The 16188-nt window shown below is 42.4% G+C and overlaps 1 protein-coding gene across 4 annotated transcripts in view; it reads left to right on the forward strand.

Annotated features, from left to right (window-relative positions):
- MACROD2 (mono-ADP ribosylhydrolase 2) overlaps positions 1 to 16188 on the forward strand; it is an 858592-nt gene that overhangs the window by 484837 nt on the left and 357567 nt on the right. For 2 of the 4 annotated variants that reach the window (XM_064510050.1, XM_064510049.1), the window contains exon 6: positions 8314 to 8430. The exons of the other annotated variants lie outside the window; for them this stretch is intronic. In XM_064510050.1, the coding sequence (XP_064366120.1) occupies positions 8314 to 8430 (117 nt within the window). The remainder of the gene's footprint in view (positions 1 to 8313; positions 8431 to 16188) is intronic. 4 annotated transcript variants of the gene reach the window in all.

Raw genomic sequence — 16188 nt, forward strand, 5'->3', positions numbered from 1 at the left:
CCCCTTTCCCCAGGTGGAAAGACCTGAGTCTCTAGTGTACATCAAGCATTTCCCCTCAAAACAATGTATTTAAAAATCAGATCTTTCCTTGAAAGTCATCTTTTCTACCTTGTTAAAATCACCCAACCTTCCATTAATGTGACCTTTAGAAGACTAGCATGTTTTATCTTTTATAAAGAGATTCCTTTGAGCAGTAGCTTTGTCGTTAATGACTGTTGTACAGCAATCCTTGGGCACTGAAAAAGACCCTGTCGGCGTAGGGGATCGGTAGGTCATAGGAAGGGAAGTAACTTGCCCCTGGTTCATAAGTTTTGCTGCTCCTCACCAGGCTCCGTGTCTGCAAAAATCTTCCCACTGGCAATAGCCAGTATCTGATGCCCCAGAGGAAGGTAGAAGTCCTAAACAGTGAATTTAGACGATGAATGCAGTCAGAGAGAAGAAAACTTCCTTTTCAGCAGGGGTCAGGTTTTGAGATTCATTCAGCAGTTTCTCTTGGCTTTGTGATTGAAATGGTTATACTCAGTTTATCCTGGTGACCTCTTCCAGCACCCTCAACCTTAAAAATATGTCAGGGAAAAAAATCAAATATAGCTTTACAATACAATTGCTATGCAGGAAAATGTGATTTTCCTCTCCCATTTTAAAGATTGTGGTGCTGAAATAGAAGGGAGACCAAAGGACCCAAATTGTTTGCCAAGTGTGGCTATTTTGGGGAAATCTCTTCTAGTCTGGGTGTTTTGAGACACCCCCTAAGGAGCGTGAGGGATATATTTCTCAGTGGCTGTCCCAGCAAAGAGCCCAACGTAGCGAAGGCTCTTCCTTGACCCTTTTTTGCAGGGACCTATTCATCTGTTACTTTTGCCTCATGTATTTGTAAGTATGAACATAAGTCTGTTCCTTAACTAATTTGTAACTCTTTTATGGAGTATTACAATCTTGATTTGTGAGATAAGATGACAGAAGTAAATAGCAATATTTAGCTCCAGTGACGGCAGCTAATGCTTTCATATCAAAACATCTCATTTCCTTTTGTCCTCCATGCATATCTAGGTTTGTTATGTTGTCTTACAGGACTTTGTCCTACGATAAACCTGGAATTTCAGAACTGATGCAAGTGTCTAAATAGTTTAACATTTGCTTTGGGATCTCCTTCCTCAAGCTGATCTCACTGTCTGCTCGGGGCAGATCTGGTTATTCTCTTTCCTTCTTATTACTCATGTGGTAGTTAATGTTTTCACCTGCTATGGCTTCCTTCTAAAACTAATCTTGTTGTATCAATATGCTGGAAGATACTAAAACCCACTGGTAGCTCTTAGCTATCCCATTTGCTTCATGTGGGGGACACTCACTGCTGGCAGAGTAAGTCTCCAAGTTTTCACTTCTTTCTGTGTACTGAGCGTATTGTTAAATATTTGAAGGCTCTCGATACTTAATCACTTAGGTTTCTCAAAGCTTAAAAAAAGAAAAAGCGGACAATCCCTCTGTTTATTTGTAAGCAGGAGGCCCAGGTAGGGCGATTAGGCGCCGTGGCAGTACCAGCATGAGAGGAATGTTTGGGAAGACTCTGAAGTGCAAATCTGGAGAAGCGCCTACACGAGGGAACAAAGGCAGGGATTATACGGAAGAATTTGCAAGCAGAGACAGATTAGAGGCACTTTGTTTTTCTCATTAGTTTCTGTTCCTTCAGGAGATCAGCTGCAGATCAGCCTGAAAACTCAGAGTCCACTTGCAGGTTCTGTGTACTTGAAACTGTTTTCTCATCTCCCGCTCCGAAAGACAGACTGATTGGAAAGGAAAAGTGCGTGCGCTCTGCATAAGCTGGTGGGTAGTATAGATCTGCACACTTTATACAGCACTCATGTCTTAGCTGAGCCTGGAGCACCTCTTGCAATATTGTTCATGCTCCTGTGTTGGGAGACCTTGGTCCAGGCTCTGCTCTGGCCTACATGAGCTCAGAATAAAAAAAAAAAATAAAAAAACCCAGAAGCCTATTTTTCTGAAATTTGTATAGTAGACAGGTAGGGAAACACGTACAGGTGTGAATGTCTCTGGTGACCGCTGTTGCTGTGTTGGGGAAGGCAGGACAGGAGTAAGCTGGAGTCTCCCTCTTGGTGCTGGTGCTGGCTCTGTGTGAAGGGCAGGTAGTGTTCAACGGGACCAGTCATTCCTCTAAAATTACCTGTTTTTCCCCACTTACGCCTTCTGCAAAGAACCACAAGATTCGTGTGTAGCACTAGGCCTGTTTTTGAGAGAGTGGTGCTGTAAGCAGCCTAGTTGGCTGCGCAAAGAGGGAATTTTGCTTCCAGAAATCTTCCCTTCTTGGTGTGCAAAACCCACCAGGCCTGCGCTGCCCTTTCGAGTGCAGCTTGGTGATCAAAGCCCTGTGTCGATCACCAAGGAGCACCCAATTACAGCGGGAATTTCCTGATTCCGTCAAAAGCAATTTGTCCAATAGCTAGGCCAGCAGGGCGGTGGCAGTCTGAGATTCACATTAGGTAATCTGAGCAGACAGATAGAACGAATTAAAGAAATAACATGGCGGAGAGGGTGGCTCTGCGGAGCGTAGCTTGCCGCGCTCTCGTTTCCCCTCGTAACGCGGGCACCTCTCTGAATCTCCCTGAGCCCCTCCAACCTGGCGCGCCGCTTCCCCCCGTACCGACTTGCATCGATTGCAGCACGGCAAATAGTTGCTGGGACCCGTCGAAACCTGGTCTGCAGGGAGACGGGCACTTGCGGTTTGTTTGTCGGGTGACTTTCAATGACTGCCGCTTGGCGTGCGCTCTCGGCCCCTGGCTCGGCAGGGAGACCGTCACCCTCCATCCCTGCAGAAAGGGCAAACACGTCACTATGAGTTTCTTGTAGGAGCTGTCAGAGCGAGGAGTCCCTCTCTGAAATTGGCCATCGATACCTTTCATGCGATTTGTGTTCTCTAGCCATCTCAATTCTGATTTTCTGCACTTTTTTTTTTTTTTTTTTAAAAAAAAACTCTGAATGCAGTTTGTATTGCAGATGAAGGTCTACGCCCCTGTGCAGTACATACACTTGCCAGACCTCTTGGGTCTTGTTGCACTTGGGCATGCACATGACAAACACAGGTTTTGCTCGCCAAAAAGTTTTTGTTTGAGTGCAGTTGGAATTAGTATTTCTTCTGATGCTGTTTTGCCATCCAAAGCCTCTTTATATTTTCTCCTGGCTTTCAATTCTCTCTGCTTTGCATTTTGCTATGTAACATCAGAAGGGATAAAAAAAATGATGGAATTGGGTTGTTTGGCTTAACCAGGAATAATGCAGAAGGCCAGCTGAAGTACCATGCTGGATATTTGCTAGTGGGAAACCAAGCGCCTCAATCTTTGCTTGAACCAAGAAAGTAGAACAGCATATTTTATACCTTAAGAAACGACAGTTTAACTTTCAGCGGTCATCAGACTCCAAATTTTTGCACAGTGTATTGCCTGGAGACTTCCCTGTTACTTTGTTTGCTCTGAGCAAACTGAGGTTGGTAAATACACTGTTCTTGTTCTGCGAGAAACACAACTTAATAGAAAGTAAAGACTTTATACAATAATATTAGAATTTGGTAGATCAGTGTGGAAAATAAGTTAATGTTCTAGTCCTGGCACGTACACCTCTTGATGGTTACTTTGTTCCTCTATAACAAATACGCAATTATAGCTACAAATTTTTCTCGCTTATAGAGGTTTTTTATTTTGAATCCTTATGCTTTTGAAATACAATATGCCTTTATTCAAAACATATAAGGGAGGCTCTTAAAAAATATGCATGCTATGAAGATACTAGCTGGTGAGAAAAAGCGAGGAGAATAAATGTGCCATTAGCTATTCAGAAATATTAACCATACTTTGCCTTAAGAGTTGTAATTGTCGTTCACATTCTTCCCTATTGAAAAGGTTTTACTAACCTGTTATCGTATTGTCTTTGTGCCTGCAAATTGTACTCTTCACTGGTAATATGCATGAACTAACAAAATCTCTAAGTAAGTATTTGTGAGCAGTAGTCCCATTACTTTTTTAAAGGAAAATCAAATAATTGCAGAATATGATCACATAAAACTTACATTAAGTATGACTATGGTTAGATCCATTTATTAGATCCTCATTTTGGATCTAGGTTAGCTATGATGTGATGTTTACTGGCCTGCTGCTTCTCTCTCATGTGGTAGGGAGTTTGAGAGAGAAACCTAGGACCGTACCTAGATGGGAGAGCACTTAAGTATTGCAGGATTTTTTTTTTCTTTTTCTTTTTTCCTACTTGTGTCAGGACTTATGGGACTTTCCACTAAATCTGTGCTGACATTAGAATGCCGTTGTGCACTGAACTTTTAAAGACACCATCTTTTATATGATGTCAAAATTAAAGGCTAGGGGACTGTGTGGTCTTCAGCGACCCTTGACATTTTTTGATATCAGTACATTATTACGGTTGTATTTGTAAATTCTCTTTGGAATTTCAGTTAACCCTAGGGTTCAGGATAGTGTGTAGTTTTGATAGCCCCCCTCCAACTTTGCCTCTTACGAATCATGGAATGACCCTCTTCTCTGTAGTAAGTTTTTTCCTCAGCCTCTTGAGCGTGTGGGGATCTTTCAGAACAAAAGAGCTGTATATAATTTAAGATCACAATCATTCCTCTAGCTCCCAATGACGGGTTTTGGGATCTAACATCTGTTGTGTAACTCTTCCCAGAATTTTCTGCATTGGAACAGGGCTCTTGTCCGTACTGGGCAGAAGCGTCCTGCGAGACACTAATGACTGGTAATTGCAAGCCCTCTACAGAGCCCTGCATCTACTCGTGGCAGCCCTGTCAGGGACTTGTTACAGTTGTTATTTGTTCCACTTATTCACAAAATAAATTGTCTTAGCTTCAATCCATCTGTGCTGGAAATGCCTACAAAATTTCCTCCAATGTGGACAGAACAACAAGCTCTGCATTTACACCGAGGCAGCTGGTCCTCTAAATTTGTCTTTCATTGCAGCACTTTGAGTTTTGAAATGGAAATAAAAAGTCTGCTCCTGACAGCAGGTCAGCGTACTCGAGGATGACAGCCTCAAATACCTAGCTCTGCTGAAAGTCAACAGCTGTTTAGTTCTTCCCCAGTACTGGCCGGTTTCCTAAATCCCGGCCTGAAGGCAAGGGGGGTGCGGGAAGGCGGCACGGTTTCTAGCTGGCACGTGTTTGCAGCATGTGCCCGAACGCCTGGGCTTGCATGGAGACCCCTCCAAAGCCGGGTACAGCTCAACCAGGAGATACCCAATCTGATTAGATTTCTCAAAATAATATTAATTCTTGCCTCAGTTGGCCAATAGTATTTCTCTCCTGTTTTTTCTCCTGATAAGAAGTTGCCATGTAATTTATTTATGTATAGCAACAGTATTTTTACGGTATTGTCATAAAGCTACCATGAACGCGTAGGGATTAAGAAACAGTTTTTATAAACATCCTCGATATAGGTTGCCTGGTAAATCAGATGATGGCCATCAAGTGGATTTGGGTTCATTCAGTTGAAAATTGAGTCTGATTTTGGGCAAGTGGTAGGAATGCTATAAAGCCGGTGCCTGAGAAGAAGCAAACGGCATCATTTATCAGCAGGTGTAGTAATGGCACTTTGCCTTGTGTCAGACTGCTGGTCCAGCTTTGTTAATCATTATCAAGCTTCTCTGATTTCCCTTGTTAGTGTAACACTTTTTTGAGGTAAGGCTTGTTTTCTACTCCAAAAGAAAGAGGTTCAAGTGTGAGTATTAAATTACTAGATGGATTTGAATGATTGACTCTCATTTTGCTACTGTTGAATTGCTTGAAAGCTGGTACGAGAGTGCTTCTCTCTGGGAACTTGTTTCCATCATTATATGTAGTCCAGTTAGGGTCTTTCAAAGAAATGTAGGTCTTCTAATGAAACCGATGGCAAGACAAAATTTGATGATGTTTAAACTCCAGCTCAGCATTGAACAGTGTCACTGGCAAATGTTCATACTTGCAGCTGATTGACCCTACAAGAATTTAAAAGAAAAGACGTGGTCATGTGATCTACTGGACTTATGTACACTTACAGTTGAGCATCTGTTTAAATACGTGGAGGAATTCTGTGGAATTGACTGGTTTACGTGTTATTTGCAGTGTCTAATTTGATTTTCTTACACATAAGCAAAAGGAGGAAGGAAAAGGAAAGAAATTTTTTCTTGGGTTGTTTTGGTATTCAGACAATTTTGAAAATTAGATTTAATGAATCTGCCTTGAATAATAGATCTATGCAAAGAAATAATGTTTTAAAACACACAAACCTGCTGGGTTTCTGTGTTTTCATGTTAACGCAACCAGCACATATAGTTCTGAGGAGCTTCTTTACTGCGCTTCCAGAGCAGGCATTTCTGAAAGATATTCATTAACTTCTGGAAATGTGTCTCTCTTATGTCCATATTCCCAATGAAATGCCAGAACTTGTGTCCCGTACCGCTTCTCCATTGGCTTTAGAAGGTCTACAGCAGTTTGTAGAAGTATTGTAGCCCAGTGTGCCGATCTTCATGTGCATAAGCATCAACGAAAAACAACGTTGTGCCTGATTCCCTTATGTGGTACGCCGCTCTCCCCTTGCAGATTTACCTTTATTTTCTCAGAAATGGCTTTTTGGGCTAATGTGGGTAGAGAGCTGGTGAGATGCAGTGGGGAAGGGGGCCCAGATCCTGACATGCCGGTGGCAGCACGAGAGCTGGTGCTGCCTGGAGCTGTGGCTGAGTCCATCCCAGCCCAGGATCTGCTGTGCGGGGAGCCGATTTCCTCTTGCTGCTCAAGCCGGGGGAATTGCTCCGTGGAGGTATTAGCTCGGCATGGAGAGTTGACCTCCTGCTCTCGAGCAGGAGTATCAAGCCGCTGGATAATGGTATTGTGTGCTTCCACTAACAAGAAGGCTGATTTAAAGTCTTATCAGTTATGTTCCCACGTGGACCTAAGCCAAGGAGCTTTTGTTGAGAAAACTACTGAGCGAAAATGGAAATAATATGTGCTATGGGGGAATAGCAGCAGTATAGAAATATTCATAATGGTCCGTGTTTAAATAACACTGCGGCAGCTTTCAGTGGTCGCGTATTGTGGGCAGTAAAGCAGACGCGTTAGGCTGGCTATCGTCGATGGAGGTAATATGGCCGTGAAACGAGCCCTCGGGCCCGTTGGGGAGCACGTTGCGTGGCAGGAGCGCGGGCTGGGCTTTGCGGCCCGGAGGAGTGGGAAAGGCTGCCGGCGGCATCGCTGCCGCAGCTTGGACGGAAATACGGCAGCTGCCGTCTTTGTCGATGGCCTTTCTTTGGGTAAGAGCGCTCTATGTTTGAGAGAGAGCACTTGGGTCTGAAACAGCTCATGGCTGATGCCCTTTGGTGCTTAGAAGGCTGCGGTGGCTGCTCAGCTGTCGTTAGTAAGTGCACCGATACCAGAGCCGATGGGGCAAACCTGGCCTTTCCAAATGAATTATTTGCTTAAAGTATGGAATAGCCTACTTCAAAACAAGCCAATAAAGTAGGTTAATAAATGTGCTAGTGGGTATTAATGTTTAGTTTCAATCTTTTTTTGTTACTTCTACTTCTTAATCTCCTGCTTCTCTTGTACTCTCTTACTTTCATTTATCTTTCTCATAATTTATATCTATTAGACATAAAATAGATGCTCTCAAATATTTCCTAACATAGGAGGTCATTTTTCCCACTCTTTATTACAGGAAGAGCAGGGCGAGGCATTGGCAAATAGTGGTTTGTTGGTGGTACGGCATCCGCTGTGTGCGTGCTTGCATGGAGACAGGTGGTTGTCCAGGAATACAGGTGTATGCAAACCCCGGACAGGAGCAACTGTTTTAATTGCTCACTCTCCTTCGTTCGTCTTCATTAAGGCTCCGATGCAAAATCCCATTCCTTTCCTAATCTCCTTACGCTCTCTGTATTTGTTTTCATAACCGCTTCGTAACTTCTACGAGAGCGAACAAGAGAGATCCTCAGACGTTTCCAACCCAAGTGCTGTTTCTTTCCAGTTGGCTACACAGTGCAGTCGTACAGCGTGTGTAGCAGAAAGCTTTTAATAGCTAATGGAAGGGGAAAAGGGGCAGCAAGAAAACGTACAGAAAATGTACTGGGTGCACCAGAAGTACACCGTAGTCCAGTGCTGAGAGGCGTAAAATACTGTTTCTTGCAGCCAATAATCTGGAATGCCATTACCACTCAGCCATAAACTGAATTATTGGTGACGTACAGGCTGCATTATGCTTTCTGCTTCTCATACCGTATATCCAAAAGTTGACACTTAATTATGTTGTCCCACAGCAGATCGAGTTTTACAACAGCAACAAAAGATTAAAACGGTTTTATACTGGGGACGTTCAGAGGATGAACAGCACTGTATTGTAGGAGAGAACTGCAGTCAGCTGTGTTGCCATCTGGGTGAGAAACATTCAAGTGCTATTAATATTTAAACCTTTATTTTTTTTATAGTTGGTAACATTCCTAACAAACTGATTAAAAGTCTGCAGTGAATTTTGGTGACAAAGGATGCTGCAAATAGTATTACAGGAGCAATTAACATGAACAGAACTATAATCTCATTTGCTTTCAAGGTGTCTTCTGCAGACACCAATACAGCGAGGGAAGCAGATCAGATTAGGTAGTATGTATAGCAATGAATCTACTGTATTGCATAAACCTTCTCTCTTCGGCACAGAAGAGGACAGTACAGACTCTCTCTCCTCTGTCTCAGCAGAGCTTATCCATATTTATTTCAGCTAATCTTTTGATTCAATGTGGTAATCACTTAAATATCCTAATTGGCTAATTTTATTATTGCATTAACTACTAATGTGCTAATTGTTTTCTTTCTGTGAAAGTTGTTATAAAAATACGACTCTGTATTGATTTGTTTATCTTCTGCTCCATTTCTTTCTATTAAAATATGGTTTGACTTAATTTTGTATTTCAGAAAATCATTATCATACATAAACATGACAGTGAGGAAGGGTAGGGGCAGAGTGAAAAGGCAGAAGCACCGTTATACGGAAGAGATTTGAATGCAAGGTAGAAATTTTGTGTTTGAACGAATTTGATGCGCAGCTGAAACGAGCCTAACTGCATTTCATTCATCTGGTTTCCTTGCAGTAAAATGCAAAAATAAAAAGCCAATCAGTGCAAACTCTCCAGGGTTTTAGTGTCCTGGTTTCTGGTCAACAAGGCCCAATTGCTGCTTTACTTTGTTGAAAGCATCGTCCCTTTGAAAGGGCTCACGTAGCTGTGCCTAATTGCTGAGAGCGTCTTTCTGCGGGGCCCGGGGCTACGGCAGGGAATTGGCTCCCCGGCACGAAGCCGCCGTCCTGTGGGGACGGTTTCTTCTCTGGGTGACACGGGGCGAGCGTACAGAAACCTCCAAGCCCCAGCTGGGACCGGCTCGCCCCATTTGAGTCAGGAAATAAAATCACGGGATAACCCTGTTTCATCAGTGTGTCTGCTGTGTTTTTCTTGGGTTAATTACTGTGATTGCTGTGCTAGATGGATGTGCTTAGATAGATGACCCTTCCAAATTCTTTATTCGTTTCTTTAATTTTCTCTACGATTTCAGTGAATTCCAACCTCTTCCTTAGTTTTCATGAATAAAATGTAAGTTCAAAATCCAGACATTTGGATTACCCCTAAATTAAGCATGCATGGCGTTGAGGCTGTGTTGCAACTAGGCCCAGAGAAATAATCCAGATTGGAAGTCAGATACTTTTTTTTCCTATCTCTGAAAGAATAAAGAAGAAACTTGTTGTCAGCCATCCTGGCAGTCACTAAGAGCTCTGTGATAAAAGAAACCCATCTCCACCAGAGGTATCGGATCCAGGGGCACTTTCCGCCAATACAGTCAGGTTAATGTTTGAATAAAATTTTCAAAATCAGTTGCATAGTTACAACTCCGGAGACTAGAAACGGGGGCCTGACCCACTAAATACAAAAGGTGAAAAACACCACGGTCCTACATTCAGTATGGGCTCAGTTTTAAGCATAACCATCTTATTTCTGTTCAGTGCTGACTTCAATAGGAATTAAGCTAGCAGACAAAAAAAAAAGAAAAAAGAAAAGAAAAAACCTTTTCAGGATTAAAACGTGGCAAGGCCTGTTGTGTTTTCCTAGAAATTGAAGAACTGTTGTGTGAAAGGATAAAACAGAGCTGTGTGTCGTTGCATGTATATAAAGCACAATTCTATCAGTTGGGTTTTTTTTTTTCCTATCATCGCGCCTTTTTAATGGAATAGGTAGTTTCTGAATATTCAAATGAAAGGATTTGGGAAGGGGGTGCAAAGAACGGTCACTCCTGAGGCTCTGGAGCCTCCTTGTAAACCTCTGACTTTCAGTGCCACTGGAAAGCTGTGACTTTGGAAAGGACACTGTTAGTTCCCAGGAGTTTTGGGGAGAAGCTGGCTGCTAGTAAGCCTTCTACTTGCCCCTTTTTCCAGTGTTGTAGTATACTTTACTACTGCTTCCACAGGAACGATCCCTCCAAATTTGTTTCCACACAGGGATATACGCTCTATGGACGTTACCTAGTCCTAATGCTAAGTTTCAACACCGGGCACAGCTTCTCTCCACAGTAGTCATCTATCACTTGAAGGAAGCCTTTAATTAAGAGAATCCTAATTTTAATAAGGTACTGAGTTGTGATCTTGTAAATCCTGCTGCACGGAGAATCGTTTAGTTCAGGTTCACTTGTAACAAATCTCAACAGCACCACGCTTTTTATGGCACTGTTGAACAGGTTTTGATGTAAATCTGGAAGCCATCTTTGGAGTTACCACGTCTCTACCTTGTAAACAGGTTTTGAGTTAATCGAGTTATGTTTCTTCAAGGAATGATATTGTTGATTGTCTTCTGGACAAAAAAAACCTCCTGCTGTGTCTGAACTATTCACCCTGTGTCTGCCCTGGGATTCGGAAGCGATTCACCGCGCTTGACTCCTCTCTGAAAGCATCCCCGCTGTGACACCTAGGCCAGGTGAATGCCACTATTTTCACAGAAGTCACTCAAGTTCAACAGTTCCAGCCAAGTAAACAGGTTGCATCGCTTCTCCCACCTCTTGCTGTCACAAGGGGGAAAGGAAAGAATGAATGCTGGATTAAAAGAAAAAAAGAAAAAAAAAAAAAGCGTAACGCCCTGGCTGAGGCTCGCTGGTGGACACCTGCGGCGCTTGACGCCAGAGCAGAAGGCTTCTTGCCAGGTTGCTGTGTCCTTGCCGGGGAGCCAGCTGTCCCCCGGCCTCCTGCCAGGGCAGGTGACGGCAGCCGCGAGCTGCTCGCCCTGGTCCCCAGGGCAGAGCCAACAGCTCAGATTTGGGGTCGGAGGGACCCCTTTTGCTGAAAAGGTGCCTTCCCAGCCCATTCCCAGAGCCACCGGTACCTGGAGCACCCAGGGCGGACCTCCAAGTGAATCCCTGCAAGGTGGTTTATTTTCCCATTGAAGTATCATCGCTTAACGTAAGCCATTCAGGTTGTTGTGTTATCTCATCGGGGCCGCTGGAAAGACAGGCTGCCCCACGGACCCAAGAGCTGGATCGGCAGCGCTGAAGCGTTTCCCTGGCGAGTGACCAACGGAGTATCACGCTCGCGGGTTTTAAGCATCAGGTATCCAATTGCTTTTCCATAGCAAAGCAGTAAGTTCAGAAAGCGCCAAGCATGGTGCATGTTTTTCCAGCTAATCAGCACGTAGTGATTGAAGCTGATTATTAATGCATTACGAGCAAGCCGAACACCCCCGCTTTCGACTATTCCCTAACTATTTTGGACCTCTGCCGACAGTTTTTTTTATAAATACTGTGTTTTTTCATGAAAGAATGTGTTGTTTAATATCACACTGATTTACCATCCGTTTGCTTGAGTAGCTAACATTATTGACATCTCTGTACTGTCAGGATTAACTTTTGAAGCATGGATTTTTGTTTACGTTTAAAAAAAATGCATATCACAGCATTCAAGCGCAGCATAACTGTTTAACTTACCAATCAGCCTCTATTTCTTTTTATCAGAGATGCATTTCCAGAATTTTTTAACTGATGCTTTTGTTCATATTATTCATAAATTATTTTGTACTAAGATCAGCAAATGATGAGAAGTAATTTCTTTTGAAAGTAAATAATCTTCCTATTCAGGGGATTTTAAGAAGAATGCTTAAATCAACATTCAAGTTACTCTTCAGACTCTTTATTTTAACTGATGATACATTTTCATTGTCTTATTGTCCTACTCACGTTGGGATAAGAATGTGGAATTAGACCTTCTGGCAGTTGTGGTTCATACCATGAATAAATGTAATTCGATCTGATTTGTTCATCAGCTGGTAATTGAAAACATCAGCAGAGTGGCTTGTATTTTAGTCTGAAGCACCAACGATTTTTTTTTTTTTCCTCAGAATTTCACATGAATGTGTGCTTATTTTGGCAATCTCATTTCAGGGCATGTTATTAGGAACTTCTTGTGGGGAGCATCAGAGTGTTTTTCTTGGACTTGAACCGTTGTCGAACACTTACAACATCTCGACCAGTTTTCACAGTGTTGTCCTGTAAAGTAATAAATGGCCCAAATTTTCTACACACTAATTAAAATTCCATTTCTCATGAGTTCCTTAATCGAGAGCAAGTCATTATGTGCTTTGTTGATTCTTAAGTGCAAAGATAATTGCAATGGGCAGCATGAAAGTGGTTTGATTATTGCCTGTCGACTCCTGTGAATTCTAATAGGTCTAATTGCATAGCATCAATTCATCATCTCAGCATCACTTCTTTTTATTATTAGCTCTCTGAATTGTAATGTGCTCATAAAGAAGTGTAGTAGTATATCAGGGCCGACATGGTACCTGGCCTATTGTAATTTTCCTACTTTACCTAATGTTACTCTTGAAATTAAAAGTTTATTATACAGTCCCCTTTTCCAGAAACTAATTGTAAAATTTGTCTCCATGAAGAAAAGGATACTGTCTTTCTCTGAATTTGCATTTGTAATTTTTCAACTAAATGACAGTTAGTGCTTTTTTTACTTTTCCAGATCATTCTCATAAATCCTAGCCATGATGTGTTGGTTGAAAAACATCTGTCAAAGGCTTGCCTCTTTGTTATTGCTGAATGTTATTTCCAAGATAAAGACTCTGTAGTCAGGTGAACTTTGGTCCTTTTCTCCTGCTTTTCAACTAATAATCCAACGTATCGAACCTGTGTATCGGGAGGGAATCAGGGCAGCAAAGGAAGGGGTTTGGGTTTTGTTGGATTTTAGTGCAAAGATACAGAAAATTCCTAGCTTCACGGAAAGAATTAAGATCTTAAGTGTTTTTATTAAGCCTGTATCCATATACAAATGTTTAAATTATAAAACGTTAGTGAACACTGTCAGCGCTAATGTGCGATAAATGATTTATTCCTGGAAAATTTTTCTGTCGACTTCTCTTAGAAATGGAAAAACATCGTTGTGCTTGCACTGAAGGTTTCTCTCTTTCTAAAATTTTATGGGCATAGAGCAATCCTCATCCATCCCCTCATTAAGATACCTTTGCAGTACAAAATCACCTCTTTCATCTACTGCTGTAGCAGTACCCATGGACTTCTCAAAATACTAGTAATCAGTGCCAAAAGCAATCTTCTAAGCCATGCCACAGTCCAGCAACGTTAAAGGCTTTTACACTGGAAATTGCACTGGTGAAGCCTTTGAATTTGGCTTTTTCTAATGCGTTGTGTTCAAACATGGGAGCTACGTTGAAAATATTGGTAGGTATAAGGTCACTGTTTAATCTTGATTGCTACCAAGCGTTTGGCTTGCTTTGAGAAAAAATGGCTGCAATTTTGTGAAAACATGCAAAACCACCCATGTAGGTTTTGGTTTTTCTCCTGCTGTCTGGCCTAACATGCTTGTTTGCTTGTTCAATTATATATTGCTCAGTTGGCAAGGTCAGCTAAATGGTCTGCTGCTTCCCGTGCCCTGAATTCTGGCTGTTTGTAAGCAAGAAGGGCCGACATTATTCTTGAAGCAAATGCTTTCGCTGTGAAAATATCCGTGTGTCTTTCTGACAGCGCGCGGTTGTGGAGCACCACTTTACGCACCATCTTCTAGGAATTCCAGCTAATCCTCAAGCAGGTGTTAAGACGGGTAACGTGCCCCTGCAGACGTTTCCTCTTTGTCTGGAGAAACGATGAATGGCACTCGTGGGCAATGTGGTCCGAAAAAGAGCGTTTTGCTTCCATAACAAGCGCAATAAAAGTTACAGATCTGTTTCTCCATATAGTGCCCAAGAAACGGAGCAGCTCATCTCCGCTGGGCAGAGCCTCGGGTTGGGGAATGGCGTGTTGTTCTGACACCTGTCACCCATGCAGCTTTGCCATTAACAAAGCAATCTTTTTCTTTTTTTAATTTTTTTTTTTTTTTAAGACAGTACCATATTTTGAAATCATTGCTACCATTTCTGGCCCCCCTTTTTGAAATTCTCGATTTCTATACCCCTGTAACATACTGAAAGAGCCTTAAGAAACTCTCCACTCGTGATTATCATGAAATGGTTGCGACGGCTAGCGTGACGCTGCAGTGTTACTTGGAGCGTGGTTCAACCTTATGTGCGTCTGTTGTTTCTTCTGCAGCAAGGCTGAGCCCAAGACTATCCTTCAGCAGTTCTTTTAGGTCATTGCATGACTTCCCAAGAGGTTGTTTAAGTACATTTTCTCAATTGAGCTGAACAAGGTATGACACCAGTGTTTTTTTCAAAGGGCTCTTCCCAGCAATGTTACCTGACATGAAGGAGAGCATTAGCAGTGCAGTAAGCCTCTGCTAGTCGCAAAACATCTGCTTTGCGGTACGTGTTTTGTCCTTACCGAAAAAATAATCCTTCCGCTTCTTTTTTCGTGCACTTCCTCCTGTTGCAAATTCAACTATTTACAGCTTCCATTGATGCAAACCACTTGTTTGTCAAGGCTTATTTTTCACTTGAATCCGCTCGAACGTTGCGTTTTGTACAAAATACCATGGCACAATTTTTGCCAGGTTTTCCTCCTTGGATCTGGCGTGCTCGTGCCTCTCTGCTCCATTGGGTTTGCTTTTGAGGGCAGCTGCAGAGCGGTGGATTGCCAGCACTGACGGTTGCTTCATTGCCAGCTGGTGAAAGTATCCTGCGAGCTCGAGTGCATCGCTGGGGCAGAGCCTGGGAATGAACGGTCCAAGGAATTTATCACAGATACTCCGCACGCGCTGCCTTGCCACAAGTTGGTATCTGGAGTATGGTGATAGCAGGAAGGCACTTTAGCATGGTGGCAGCCGCCTAAATTAAAATAAAATTGATGATAGAAAGTGAGATTCCTCTTCTAGGCATGAAGACTCATGTTACGGTTCAAAGAGCTGTCTAGTTATTTCTCTTATCGCACTTGTGTGAAGCAATTAAAGTGGCACTGCCAACTTGAAATCTAGTCGGCTTTTAAAAATATGTTCAGTTTACCTTCAGGTACTGTGCATGTCCCTCTTCCCATTGATAGTGTTTATTATGTGAGCTTGCGAGAAAGGTATTGATAGTAAAGAGGAAAGTTAAAACATTTCTTGGGGTTTTTTTCCCCTCTTTTTTGTTGCTTTGTGAAGGGCTCCTAGAAAAAATGAGGGGAAACAATTCTGCAGGAGCTGGCTATACACAAATGCACCTTGCTGAGTGTGCTGAGAGTACAAAAGAGAAATACTTGTTTACCGTGAAGTAAATCGGAGAAGGTAGCTAGATGTTTCTTTTTTTGCAATAAAGAAGTCATAAAAGTGTTGATTTTTCAGTGATGCCTCTTAAAATGATAAAATGACAACGGTGCATCCCCTCTTCAGGGAGGAGGTGTGCTGTAACTTTCTCTTGCCAGCTTTTTGTATCCTTGCTTATCTCTAAGCACCTTACTGATTTCGGTGGAGCTACTCCTACGTTGGAAAGCAGCTTGCAAGTTTAGAGCTATAAATGCTACCTTTATTGCTTAGGAGGAAAATACAGTTATCCCTATATGAAATGCAGTGCTATAGCACAGTTTCCATATTTTCCTCAGCACTGCCTTTTTATACTCATAATATGTATTTTTAAAAATATTTCATGGCTTCAGACTTCTCGCCCTCGCCACCCTGGTTTTCTCCTCCTCCTGCACGCACTCCTCTTCGGGAGGTAAGTGGTGACAACAGGCTGCGTGAGAAA

This window comes from Dromaius novaehollandiae, chromosome 3, assembly GCF_036370855.1.
Source record: "Dromaius novaehollandiae isolate bDroNov1 chromosome 3, bDroNov1.hap1, whole genome shotgun sequence".
In the NCBI taxonomy this organism is placed as follows: Eukaryota; Metazoa; Chordata; class Aves; order Casuariiformes; family Dromaiidae; genus Dromaius; species Dromaius novaehollandiae.